Genomic DNA, 14,844 nt, shown 5'->3' on the forward strand with positions numbered 1-14,844 from the left:
CCTCCACAAGTTAACTATTTAATAAGGTATTTGTTCGACAAGAACAAAGACTGTTACTGTCATATCTATAACTAAATCTATTGGCGCATGACAGTTTCCGCAAAGGTTAGCTATAAACGTTAAACGTTTATTGGCACTGACTAGCCTGTATTGAGGAAAGCGGCATGTATACATGTCGTGTTATGAAAACCAGACCTAACCAAAGGCGTTCACGTTGATATTGAGCATAGTTGAATCAAAGTATGACGGTCATTCATATACATATTAGGGATGGCAACGAGTACTTCAATCGTCTGAGTACCCGAGTACTCATTCACTTCTCAAGTATTCGAAAAATATATTTGAAATTCACCAAATTCACGATAAACCGACGTATTGTCCATTTCAAATAACTATTAAAACAACAAATAGGCCGTGGTGTGTTTCCTTCAAATGTTCTAAACACCATGCACTATTTAGTATACATGCAAATCGCAATCGTATAAGATTCATTCGCTTGTTCCAGTTAGTTTAGCTTTGTAGATGTCATAGTCTGCGTCTTTTGGGATCTCTGACGGGTCAGGAAGCCTCCGGAAACTGAATAGTATGGATCATCAGAGCGGCTATGTCCGTCATTTTAATAATTTATTAACAGCAATTTCCTTATCCTGCTTTTTCGATCTTTATTGCTAATAAATTATTCATTTAATAAAGACGAACTTGTCCTTGTATAATTGTCACAAACAAAATGATTGCAATCGGCTCCGTATATTTCAATATTTATGATATTGATAGAACACTTCAAAACAATGGTCATAATATATCAAATCATGCTTGTCTCACCAACGGTAATTTACAGATTTAATATTGCTACTTGTCGCTGGTTTATAACATTATTACTTTAATACATGGGTGCCGTTTCAATATACCTTCACCATGAATTAAAACAGATCAGGGTATTCAGGTGGAACTTGGTACACATGTTTCGAGAGACAATACGCATTTCTAAAGAACGGTCCTTAACTGCCTTTAATAAAAAACACTGTTTAAAGGCAGAGCGGCGTTATCGCTCGGTCCCCGGCGCTTTTCCTATACATGTTAAACCATTTTATACGTGGTATTTTTGACAAAACCAAGGGAAAAGTAAGAGCCCCGCAATCGGGTGCCAACGCTCTTTACAATTGATGGGGTTCCTGTCGAAACAAGACATTCGTCGAATACCCAAATTGTAATGTATAACATTCATACATGTGCATTGATATAATCAATTCGTAATCGTCTGCTATGGAACAAAAAGTCGGTATTGTTCATGGATGTTTTGTTATGCTGAATAATTACAAAACAAATACACTTTGCAAAATAAAATTATACATACATATATAAATTTAAATTTATTCATTAGCAGCAAATGGTTACATACCATTAGTCGGAGTTTTTACACCGTTTACGTGCATATATTGAATAAGTTTGCTGATGAAGAAGACACACAATAAGACAGACAATACACAAACAGTAACAAAAAAACAACAAAAACCAATAGTTAAGCAAGTTTGTTTTTTTATATTCGCGTTAACATTTACATACAGTGCAGTGCGGACTCTGGTTAATTCAAGATAAACAACAACATTCAAAAGTAAAGGTCATATTTAGGCAATATTAAAAGCACTGGTGTAATAATTAAAAACAATAGTAGAACGTACTGTGTTAAATATTGATAGTTGTTTTTACAAAAACTAAAAACGGATGTCTTCCGTGTTTTGTTTTATTGTTGCGTGTAAAAAGCACCAAGAACAATTTATGCGATACTAGTTGTGGAATGAAAGGGGAAACATCCGATAATAGAAACAGTCAGAGGTGGCATCTGATCCTCCCAGTTACTTATGTTTGAAATACCCAATTTCAAACACCGTTTGGAATACCCGATTTCAAACACCACACAGTGTCTGTAACCTATCCAAGGCCCGATCGCCATACTTGATGGCTTCATCCGATTCCCTCCACTCGTACAAGAGATGAAGGACTAAACCGTCCTCTCCATATTCCTTTTTGCATTTGTCAACAGCCTCTTTATCCAAATTCAGGTCTACCGCCAACTCATTAGCAGATTTGCTAGTTGTTGACGATACTTCCGAAAGAGCGGTATCCGTCATTACCTCTGTAGAATGGTAAGTGCATCCTTTGAATGATTACTTTGTAAAAAGGTTAAACCAAACGGATTGCTATTAGGAGAAATACACTTAACGTAAATTATCAAAATTCTAAATAAGAATAAGGTTTCATATCAATTAAATTACGGTGAGTTGTTTAACGATTAGAATATAAGCGACGAAATTGACACACACCCAAAATATACATAGTTAACAAACACAAACATATCCCGAGCAGTACCTTTCTGGAACTGTACAAATGCACTGCATTTATTATGTAACTCGTGGAGGCCGTCATGGTCAAGCATACCTAAAATGTGATGTACCTGGAAAAAAGTGTATGACGTGCAGAATTGCAGAGGAACAAGATTTGTAGATGAAACAAGCAATTATTTAACAAATAACAATAGTTCGCTCGAGAAAACATGATAACAAGAATCTGCCCTTACTGAGTTTACTCCATTCATCAACATGTTTTTAGTAAATATTAACCTTATCGTCGTTTTTCGAAGTTGCCTTCATCCAATCACACAGAGTAACTGTGCAAACAGATGTAACATCGTTGTCGTTTTCAACTTTTCTCTTTGCAACCCTGATTAATGACTCCAGTTCACGTTTGTTTCCAACAATTCTAAGTAGGACACCCTTCCATGAAAGTTCATCATTTTCACAAACTTGTCGGCTAAGAAAACCAGCCAGGGCGGTGACTGCAATTTTAATTAAATCTTTATTTGAACATCAAAACGTAGCCATTTGCGATACTAAAGGCAGTTATATATTTATATGTGCCGAATGATCTTTAGTCCTTAGCAAGTCCCATCCTAAGTAAGGTAATTAATACTAGCTAAGTACAATATAGCATTTATTTTATTTCTTATTTCTTTTTCTTACCACCTGAAGGTAACACCTACAAATGACTCGTATTACACTAGCTGTTAGCTTTTTAATTGTTTTATTGCAGATGAGATACGACTTACGATAATACGGAAATCGAACGCGTGTCCCTTGAAATATAGTCTTTTGTCTCTCAATCTAAAATGCAGATAGAAGTCGACTGCAACTGCACCATTTAGTACTTAAATAAAATTATTGTTTTAATCTTAAGCAGATAAAGACACAATTTAAATCAAGTGTGTTCTTAACTCAATATGTTCTTGTCTGTAATGTTTAAATAGTGTTTCTTCTTTCAAAAAATTGTATACAGTTTATAAGAAGTAAACTGAGCTACACATTCTTAAAATTACATATATATATAAGATACCTTTGGAAGTGTGACAGTCAAATCAAATTGCTCGTCTGGGAACTCTGTCCCATTATCGACTGTAAGACGAACGATCCCGCGATATTCATGAAGATCCTTCTGTTTGTATATGTCTACCACGTGTAACTGTAGAGGTTCTTTTTTCACGTTCATATATGTGTAGTATGTCATCTTGACCTGGGTTAAAAACAGTTTGGCATTTCTGTACGACTTTTGTATTTGAACGCGTAATATTATGTTTATGATTACCGACAATTAATAAATTAATTAAATTACCTTAAACAAAATAAAATGGTTAAGCTAGGACATTTGAACAGCAAAAACACCTAGAAGTAAACTAAAGTAGCAACAGCCATGATCCTCAACCCCTAAATTACACGTGCTGCAAAATTGTGTTTTCTTAGCAATTTAAAGCAAATGTTTAATTCATACAAACCACTCCGTTCTTTCCTGACGATGTATCAATATTTCCTGCGCAGGTCAGTATCAGCCTCTGTCCGTCTCTTAGCCCAAACTGCTTAGTAACATCAGGACCTATTAAGTAAATTGTAATTTTATTGTTCCGGTATTCTCATTTTTAACGCAAATAAATGCCATTCATAGTTAAATAAATTTGACTATACGTCAGTTTCCGTCACAAATCGTTTATTTAATATTGTCATGTCCTACAAAGGAATTGGGGTGATATTTTCGAACCGTGTAAGAGCTCAACAGATTTAATAAAAAAATTACAACATCAAATCCGGCGTAAGATAAGCCATATAATGTATTGATAAGTACGTACCATGACTGTACCCATCATCCTTCATTTGATCAATGAAACTCATCACATGTTTTCTGCCTGCGACCATAACTAACGCTTTCTGGGGATCAACGTCATGCTGCCGTACAATCAATCTCACCGGAGACTTAAACATTTGTTCGTGACATGATTGCGCAACCTTCAGTGCTGTTTCCTTAGGGATGTTGGCAGGCATTTCAAGTTCAAATAAACTGATAAAAGGGAAAATTCAAATGTTAATTTAATATAAACTGCAATGGAATCTCGGCAATGGTATTTGTGTCATTTTATGGAGCGGTGGCACGGTGTGATTGAATGAATAAACTGTTGGTCTAATATTCAATTCTATATGAACCTATCAAACAAGAACATCATACCTGAACCTGTCCTTGTAGGCAGGCAGAGTAACGGATACCACATCTTTGGTCCCCTTGTACTCCATGTCCGCAAATTTCCATACTTTATCTCTAGTTGTAAACATGTGGTACAGTTTTCCACGTGAACTACGCCCTCCTATGGTCATTGAAAAGCCATGTAAATAACTTTTCACAATTGCAGTTATTAAAGCCAAGTAACAAAAAACAACAACAAAACTGTTACCCTGTCTCGAAGCACAATAATCAAGGCCTAACGGAGAAAAACAACATAACAATAAACAAAGCCAAATTTGACCAACAATTTCGCATATATTGTGTGCATTATTTGACATGCTTATGTAGTGAACTACCATCATAAGAAAGATGGCTTTACCTGTAGCTGTGGTGTCATGCGTTATGTCAACCTCAATTTCCTTTGCAGGCGCTCGTTGACAGGAGATTAATATCATAGAACTTGCCGACATGACATTTTCCCAAAGACTGTCGTCTTTCGCATTCTGGGCAATTGTTTCGGACGAAATAGGGTTAACCTGAAAAAGCAACCATAAACAAGAACAATTATATCAACTTTAAATAACAAAACAGCTTATTATAACGCGTTTACAATACGCCATTTTATTTACACATTAAAATGTCATTGTTTTTCCTTATGCCGGTGTATCAGATACTATAAAAAAATAAAATAATATACACATAACATAATAAACTTACAACCAGCCGAACTTCAGTCCTTGATGGAAATGCGTCTCTTGGCAGGAACAGTTTAACATTCTTGTCGGTAATGGAATTGAAATTCAGTCCAGATTTGTCCACAATCACAGTCTGACCACGTGGTCTTGCAATTACCATGATCGTTATATTCTCAAATTCGCTTAACTCAATGCCGACGAGGTTGCTGACTGGAATATTTTTCTGAATAAAGGAATAAACTTTATTTTTGCGTTTTCATATAAACAAGGAACCCTTAATTCATTTACATCTACCGGATCTGGGGTCGGCTGGCCTTTACCGTGGGCCTCCAATCTGGGTTTATATTTGGATATTTTACTTTACGGCTTGTACCTGTATTTTCATTGTACGATTGTGCTAACTGTCTTTGCCCTGCATACAAATTCATAATTATTCTATTTTTTCGAAGCTTGCCCATCAATATTTTTAAGCTGACATACAGAATTTACTGAAATTAGTCCAAAACACCTTATTTTTACCTAAACGTTTTTAGTGACAATAGTAAGTTCAGAATACATTATGTGGAAAAATAGAAAGAAAAAAAGCTAGTATTTATGATACCAGGTAATTATCATAACATCTAGGAAACTGCAGTATAAATGGAACCTTATTTTCCGACATTGTCTGAGTTGGGCTAACAACACCGGCTGTTTCCCAGTCGCGTCCGTTCACAGAAACTTTCAGGACCAACTCGTCACTCGAACTGTTGACTGGGCAGTGCGGGATGTACACTCGTGACGGACACTGTTGATAGTCAAATAGCATATCTCTTACTTTAATAATCCCATTTTATTTAACTAAATGGCGTTTGTGCTCCAGACAAGCCGTATTCGGGTATTAAACTATTAGGCAACTTTAAAAATCGTTACTGTTAGATTCTCTTAATACTAGATCGAAATGTAAACGAAGGAAATGCTTTTGGCAAACCTCTGATTTGACAAGTCCTTTCATTGACTTAATATTGATAATCGAGCTAGCCGGCTTTTCACCGTCGTCAAAAATATCAACGACGTTATCAAGATCGTCACTGGCGTTACATTCCACATCTTCTCTCGCGATATCTCCCGGAGGCGCTGCTACCATACAACATACGCCGGCATGAAACGCCTTCTTTCCTCCAACTTCGTCGCAGGGTCGGTCGTAACTAAGAAGTCATTGCATTATAATTATTATACATTTATTAAGTTTCATTATTATATGCTTTGCATATATCTAAAAAATATCATTTTTCTCACATTACATACTTAGTCTGCAACTTATTTGAATATATGCTCCCATGTCCCCTTTTTATCATTTCTGTACCGCTACTGCCGACATAATGCATAGAACAAATTCATTTAAATAAGTTTATATACCTTGTTTTTGACATTTTCTACGTTTTTTCTCTTCATCTTACCAGTGTCGCTTCTTCTATATCTATATCAGTATTACAAACTTACACAATTGGCTCCCAATTGTTAGGGTCTTTTCTCTTGGCCCGTTCCTCTTCCTCCTTTCTGCGCCGTTCCCTCTCTCTCGCCTCAGCTTCTCGTCTTTGTCTTTCCATTTCCCGCTTTAATTTCTCCTCATCTAGCTTCTTCTGCCTTTCTCTTTCTAGTTCTTCCGCTTCTCTTTTTAAACGATCTTCTTCCTCTCTCTAGACGTTTTTGTTTTGTTTAATTATATAAAAATACATTTAAGTTATGCGGTTTCTTAATTTAAGCTCGGCCCATAAAATAAAATAAAAAAATATGGGTGAATCTAGTACGGAACTGACACAAAGAGAAACTACCAACCTTTAAGTTCTCTTCTTCCTCTTGTCTCTGTCGCTCTTCATCTTCTTTCCTCTGCCTTTCTTCTTTTGCCCGTCTTCTCCGCTCCTCTTCTTCGAGCTAAATACGGGAAATAAATGTCTGACGTTTGAAAGGGTCGTATATCAATTTACCTTTCATGAAATGCAAACATGGAATGTAACAATGTTAACTCGTCGGAAGGTAATTTTCTTGGATAAATATTTGAACGAGTATAAAAAATACACCCGTTTGAGAAATAAGGAAATATTGCTTTCTGCTTGTGGTGTATCTATAATATTTACATTGTAATAAATATATATTTAGCTTTTTTGTATCATGAGCTGTAAATCACAGCCACTACTACAGCCAATACAATAATGCACTTCACACTTTTGTGTCATAATGTATAACAAACAGCAATAATTTTATACCCGCTTCCTCTCTTCTTCCTCTTGTCTTCTCCTTTCTTCTTCTTCCTGTTTTCGCTTCTCGTCTTCTTCTCGGCGTCGCCTCTTTTCTTCCTCTTTACGGCGTCTTGTTTCTTCTTTGCGACGTTTTTCTTCATTAAAACTCTCTCGTTTTGATTTTTCCCAGCTTTCTAGACAACCTTTTACCAAATAAAAGCTATTGTTAAGGACATTTAGACGGCTTTTGAGGTAGAAATAGGTCACGTATGTGCACGATTATATGGGTGTATCAACGTTGTCAAAAACGTTGAGCATGACAGGATTGTCGCGGATATCATTTTAGAGCGGGTGCAACTTGGATTGATCCGCTAGTAATTTGAACGTTTATATTTGCAAGGGACTTTGATCAACTTAAAGGGTAAACGCTATCTTTAAGTACCCTATTAACTGCCTTATCAGTTGTCTTCTCACAAGTATTGTATTAGATAATTGTAGGAATGAATTTCGGTTTTGGATATTATGTGTACATATATGTTGCATACAGATCTGACAATCGTACCTTTTAAATTATCGATATCACCCACGGTTAAAGCTGCACCGTCTTTAAGTCGTTTACATACAGACTCTGTCTCAGATATGAGTTCATTAAGACGATGATTCATAAGCTCTTTCGCCAACATATCCAGCTCATGTGTTCTCTGCATAAACTTCCAATTCTCACCTAGCAGTGTATCTCCGGGTTTCACAGCTGAAACATAAGAATACATGATCGGAAGTTATTATTTGTATAAAAAATATACGCTATTAAGCCATTATTCTACTTTTTAAATAAGTAACGCAATAATAAAAAAGCGCGAAGAACTTGAAGTATGGCAAGGAGTTATAAACCTATGCTTATCTTGACAATTACCTATGTCAGACAATAGTCTTTTAGTAACGTAACAAACCTTGACGAAGCGATTTCATTACAATACTTACAATTAACTTGGCGCCAGTTCTTAAACATCCAATGAGGTAAATTAAAGAAGGAAAATGATTATCAAATATATAAAACATACGATTGGATAAACATTCATTTTAAAAGTTTTGACAAATAACCTTAGATAATCAATTAAGATGAATACACCCGTTTAGATGTTTGGAAATTAATTCGCCTTTCTGTTAAACATTTCTTTAACTTACCGACGAGTCTCCCAAACAAGGTCTTGATTGCATCTTGTATTCGTTTTACTTGTTCTGGTAGACATTTATTCAGTTCATCCAGCTTTTTAATGATGTGATCAGCGTACGCGCCGACATCGTTAACGGATTTAACAGCTTTGTCAATCGACTGCAAGCAAACAGAACACTTTGTTATCGTTATGCGAATGTATTTATGTTGATAGTTAATATTTTATAGTTATTATTTTTTATTTGAAACAACAGCAGAGACGAAAATAGTATGATTTTCTGAAATTCTTTGTAAAGGGGACCTTATTAAGCTTGATTTGTTCGTCTGAGGATGATATCTGTATCTGGGCTTTGAGTACTTCCGAGTTAGTTATCAGTTTATATGAGGTGCTTGACTTTAATATTTACTGTCTTCAAGTTGATACTTAGATTACGCTTACATTTCATTTTTGAAAATCACTGATATATGTTGTGACAAGTGAGGGGTTGTGAAGGCATAAAAAGGTTAAAACGTTAGTAAACTTTTTCGCTGACTTTGCTTAATGTCCTTCAGTTTCGTCATGAAAACGGAACAGATAATCCCCATTAATTCAGTGAATCACGATCAATCGAAAAAAATATGGTCATAACATTTCCTCAAATACATATTTCGATGGTAATTTATAGCATAGCAGACATCGAGTATGATAAAATGCGCATTCGTCGAACATACACCTTGGAAATAGACGATCACAATAGCGAATGTTTTTAACGCACTTAATATGAAATAATAAGAATGAGTACTTATTTCCGGCTCATTTGACATCGCGATGGTTTATGAATTACGGCGACACTAACGTGTACACACGTTTTACGTCACAGACACGCTACGTGTGTAGAAACTTTCATCTAGTTATGATTGTACCAGTACTCCCCCACAACACCGTGGCTGTTCAACGAGTTAAGAAAAGTTCAAACGTCGCCCTTCTTAATCTATGTCACAACGCGTGACTCTAACGATTTATGTGGATGTCTTGATGTATTTGACGATGATTAACCAGCATTAACGATCTTGCAAAATAGTTCATGTGCACATTACTCAAAACGTTTAAAAATATTATGTAAAACCTACTTCCCGAGGGCCGATAGCTTTCGAAGGAATTGGGAGGCCTTCTATGGACCACTTACGTTAACCAATTGCTCAATGACAAAAATATGAATACTAATATATAATAATGACGTATGATGACAATAACATCAGAGGAAAAGTTCAATAGAACATATTGCCAACTATTGAAACCCCGACTACAATATTGGAAGTCAGAGTGACGTGGAACTTATGAGCAACGTAAAACTGTTTAGCAACGCCACTGTCTTCTGTATGAGTGTTCAGATGAATTCGTGTTGTACGAATAATGTTTGACTGATTACTAATATTCTATTATGCGAACGTAACTGGAGTAAATATGCCCCACATCTGGATGTCCGGAAAATTTGCACATGTGTATATTTTATGCCATTTAAATGCAAAATCTGATTTCCCCCGTGGTAAGCGATTTTGGCGTTTTTTTTAGTAACCACTGACCATCAATACAAAACCTTATGAGGAAATTGTTTTATTTACATAACTACCTATTCTACAAAACTTTTGTCGCAATTTTTCGCATTTTTTTTTAAACAGGGACTGATACGGTTTCTTTTCACGATTTTGTTTTTTAGTTTCTTTGAGGCTAATAAATATACAAATTTTAAAAAAAGAGTGCATTTTTTGTTTAATTTGCCATAAGTTAAAAGCTTCCGCACTTCATTCAGTATATATAATTATATATATCGAGGGGTGAGTGCGAACAGGTTCTAAGTGACATTAAATTTAGAAAAATATAGAACATTTTCGCTTTCACTTCCTCGATATCTAAATAGAATTTTCAAAACATCATAGATTCTTATTGTGTTTTATTATTTTCAATTAAAGAAATGTGACCAGCTGGAAATACAATTTTCTATCATAATTCACTTAAAATAGCTTTATCGATATGTTTGTATTTTTCTTACACAAACTATTGGCTAAAATATTCTTTTTTTCAATTTGAACGCGTCCTAAAAATATCTCAGATTAGGTTTGTCTTATAAACGGGTTATATATCACAAACCAGGCAGGATTTGTAAATGACTACATAATATTTAATGCATATGCGGGCTATTAACTTAGAAACTCTACTTATATTGTGTGTGTGTGTGAGCAAGCAAGAATGGCCATTGAAAGTCCTGGAGCTTATTTTAACAATTAATCAAATACAATTTTAGGAAAGGGGATGGGTTTTTTTAATATACTGTATGACAAATCCATAAAATTTGTTGTCATCGTGGGTAAATCTATATATTGTATGAACAAAATATACTGTATGACAAATCCATAAAGTTTCCTATCATCTTGGGTAAATCTATCTATTGTATGAACCATCTTTAATTAAACAATTTCAGGTCATAGTTTCGTTTCATAAGATATTACCCAATACTGTTAAGTTGTATTTTGCTCTACATAGATAAGCCCACTATCAACGGACCTCACGTTAACAGAGTATTGTGAAAATATCACCTTGCGCGTCATTCTTTTGCAATACATACATTTATAGACAGATCCATGTTTAAACACGGATAGAGAAGTGAAACAGCTCTTAAGAAAAGCGTCCTGTCGTAACAATACATTTATTAAAAGTCTCCTTTGATTAATGCCATGTCAAAATCAAATAAAACTGCTCTTATCAGCATATACGCGTCGACATTATTGATCTAGTTTTTTTTTTAAATAAAAATACAAATCAGCAATTATTTTGTCGAAACAGTTTTAAGGAAAAAGTGAAAAAGCGCGTTCCTGATTTAAGAAGTGATGCCTTTAGGTGCTAAATATTTGCCCTTGGAAAAAAATATCCATGTGGACATTAAACACACTTGGGCATAGTTTGCGAATAATTTGGTCGGGAAAAAAATTGATAGATATACTGATGAAACTGATATTACTTACGAGTTATTTAATACCACTCTTAGTCACCTAACGATTTTATGACATAATGTTGCAGTTATTTCAGTACAATAATAAAGAAAGCGATGTCTTCCCGAAGAGAATTTTTAAACTGTCAGAAAATATTTAAACCGTACGTATAAATATTGGTTTCATTATAAAAAAAAAACAGAATGAAGAATGTGTTTACAATTTTGTTTACAATTGATAATTTACAGCTTTTAATGAAATGTATTTGAAAGTTTAAGCACTACATTTCATAAAATACATGTGTGTGTGTGTCGCAAAGAAAGACAACATTTTAAAACTTGCAAACAAAATACTTAAATCAGATATAAACATGTTTTTTTTTAACATTTAAAGCTGCACTCTCACAGATTGAACGTTTTGACATTTTTTTTTTAAATTTTTGTCTAACAACGAGCCAATATTTGCGAAAATCCATGGAAACCAGTTATAAGACTGCTGACAAAAATCAGATCGCAGATTTTTATATTTAAGTTTAAACATTAATATTTTATGCATTCTTAAACCGTTAGTAACACATTAATTGCCGAACGGAAATATGAAAATCTACGATCTGATTTTTTGTCAGCAATCTTAATATCATTGGTTTGAAGATATTTACGCAAAAATTTGCTCTTTCCAAGACAAAAAAGTTGTTTAAATGGTCAATCTGTGAGAGTGCAGCTTGAACAAGAAAATTCAAAACAAGTTTGATATAATAAATGAGTTTTGTAATAACAAGTCCCTTCCTACGTTGTTTTATTTGCCAGGTTTTTATTTTATTGAACAACCCTTCAAAAACCGAAAACTCCCTGGGGGTATAGTTTTTTCGTTTAAATGACATACAACTAAATACTCATGGGGCAAAAATACCGCATCTCAAGAGTTTGGGCAAATTTGACCCGAGGGAAAATAATGTACCCATGTCGGTATTTGCGTGTAAATGAACATATTTACTCCGATTGTAAATATCGTCATATTAACGCAACATATTGTATCGATTCATTCGTAAACATCGATGTGTATAAGGCAGCTTTCAACACATACGGGATCAGAAAATGACAACATCGTATATATTTATATATACAAACTCAATAATGTGTACAAAAACACGCTAGCTTGCTGTACACATACCTAGAATATTTCATTAATTTGTTATATTTCTCGTAAATTGTTTCATTTTCGGTATGAATGAGTATTTTTCTATGTATATTTTTATTGTCACCGCGAGTAAAGAACTGTTATAAGTGTTGATTTCTTTTGTCTAATCTTTGGTAGGAAATTCTTTTTTAGGCCATCTTTTTTTAATCTATGTTTTACAATCACCGCCGCTCAAAAAAACTCATTTTTGAAATAAAATTAAAATTGTGATTTCGTTTTTTTTTTTTTTTCGCCGATAAAACTTAATCGCGGCAACTCATTAAAAGCAGAGGACGTCGCAATAGCTGTAAAAATGTAGGTGTCAATATCTCTGAAAAGTTTAAGCCAATGAAAAACCTTAAATGGATTTACAGGGTGCTAAAAACCCGGTATCCGGTACCTGGTATCCCCCGGTACCCGGTATCACTTTCCGATACCGGATCATGTTGATATCGGGGTTATTATCAGATGATAATCCAAGTATCACACGGTGTGTTATTTATTGCTTATTGACAACCAATGCAATCTTTGAAAAACACGGTATCATAATCTGTGATAACGGCTTTTCTCGATATCGATACCTGGTACCGGGTTTTAGCTCACCCGGATTTGCATCGTCATTGATAAAATAGCTGCCCCCACTAGTTCCTGGTTCGCTTGTTCCTTGCGGATAAATATTCGCTGTATAGAAGGGAACAAACAGATAAAAAGCTATTTTGCTAACTGTAACAATTATGACACTGTTGGTGAATTGGTATCCGACAATTTGCAGCCAAGACAACACATTGGAGTGAAGGCCGATTCCTTAAATTGTTAATGGCAAATAAAATTAAATTTACCGAAAATAATTGATTTTTTATGTCACTTGTCTATGATAACATGCATTTACAAAGAGTGATTAATGAAAATATGAACTGAACTTGTCAGGTATAACAAAAACAAATGTGCACACACTTACATATTGACTTGACATTCAAAAAGAAAATCATAAAGGATACATCATAGCTTTTGCTTTTCTGTTTTTTGTTTCGACCAAAAAAAAAATATTCCAGAAATGTAATTTTATTTTTATTTCCCCCTCCTCTGACACTACATCTCTGGCCGTTCGTAAAACATATAATTAAAAAAGCCTTAAAGAACATAAATATATATGCTATATATACCTCAATGTTCAATGTAATTATAACTCGCACGATGAATATTTATCACATTATTGTTAAGATAGAGCGGAGGAGATCCATTCTCCCATATCCTCGACAGCGCCTTATTCTTATAACTGAATATCATGCCAGATGACATCATTCACCGCAACATCTTCAGAACAGAGTCTTCATATTTCTATATAGTTATGAAAGGGCAAAATGAATTCACGTGCATTTTTGATCGACAAAAGACTTTTTTACTCACCTGTTCCAGTCTTGCTTTGTAGTTATCAAACGCGGCATCACTGAGGGTATCGGGCGGCTCAGGAAGCTTCATGAAACTTTCTATCTGGCTACTCAAAATCTTCAGCGCGGTTATGTCTGTCATTTTAAGTCACAGCAATTTCCTTTTCAGCATACACTATAATAACTTAATGGATATTTCAAAACCTTGTAATAAAAATCACCCCCTTTGACAGAAGTACAGCTGTATAAATACACAGCTAGAATGTCATCGCAATTGAAATTTATTAACAACCAGATTGCACTCAGTGATCAATAGATTAAATTGTATCAAACGCAGTTTTGAGAAATCACTCAAATCTAACTGATATGCATAACCAATAAAGCTTACCTCTTATCTAAACTGAAGATAAATTGTCTCAACCAAGCCAAGCCCTTAAGCAATAAACATGTCTTCACCCCGGTTTTTAGCTCCACTGGCCGAAGGCCATGGAGCTTATGTCGTCACAGATTGTCCGTCGTGAGTGCGTGCGTGCGTGCGTGCGTAAACTTTTACTTTAAACGACATCTCCTCTGAAACTGATAAGCGGATTTTGACAAAACTTCACAGGAATGTCACTTTGGTGGTCCTTTACCAAAATTGCTCAAATAGTTCCGGTCCATTGCACAATATGGCCGCCAGAGCTAAAAAT

The 14,844-nt window shown here is 34.8% G+C and overlaps 1 protein-coding gene across 2 annotated transcripts; it reads right to left on the minus strand.

Moving 5' to 3' along the window:
• Window positions 1-1,357: 1,357 nt before the first annotated feature.
• LOC128219868 (uncharacterized) lies at window positions 1,358-14,491 on the minus strand. Of its 2 annotated transcripts, XM_052928000.1 has the most exons (18): window positions 14,175-14,491; window positions 8,636-8,783; window positions 8,013-8,201; window positions 7,478-7,653; window positions 7,050-7,145; window positions 6,714-6,910; window positions 6,202-6,418; window positions 5,881-6,018; window positions 5,257-5,457; window positions 4,919-5,075; window positions 4,546-4,681; window positions 4,172-4,380; window positions 3,824-3,921; window positions 3,388-3,564; window positions 3,104-3,158; window positions 2,619-2,833; window positions 2,368-2,452; window positions 1,358-2,134 (listed from the first exon to the last, which is right to left on the minus strand). In XM_052928000.1, the coding sequence occupies exons 1-18, from the start codon at window positions 14,295-14,297 to the stop codon at window positions 1,905-1,907; spliced, it is 2,847 nt and encodes a 948-aa protein (XP_052783960.1). In that variant the 5' UTR covers window positions 14,298-14,491; the 3' UTR covers window positions 1,358-1,904. The 2 variants fall into 2 exon arrangements, with proteins under 2 accessions (XP_052783960.1, XP_052783961.1); XM_052928001.1 differs by lacking the exons at window positions 1,358-2,134; window positions 2,368-2,452; window positions 2,619-2,833 and having other exon boundaries at window positions 3,111-3,201.
• Window positions 14,492-14,844: the final 353 nt, after the last annotated feature.

Source organism: Mya arenaria, chromosome 15, assembly GCF_026914265.1.
Source record: "Mya arenaria isolate MELC-2E11 chromosome 15, ASM2691426v1".
NCBI classification, from domain to species: Eukaryota; Metazoa; Mollusca; class Bivalvia; order Myida; family Myidae; genus Mya; species Mya arenaria.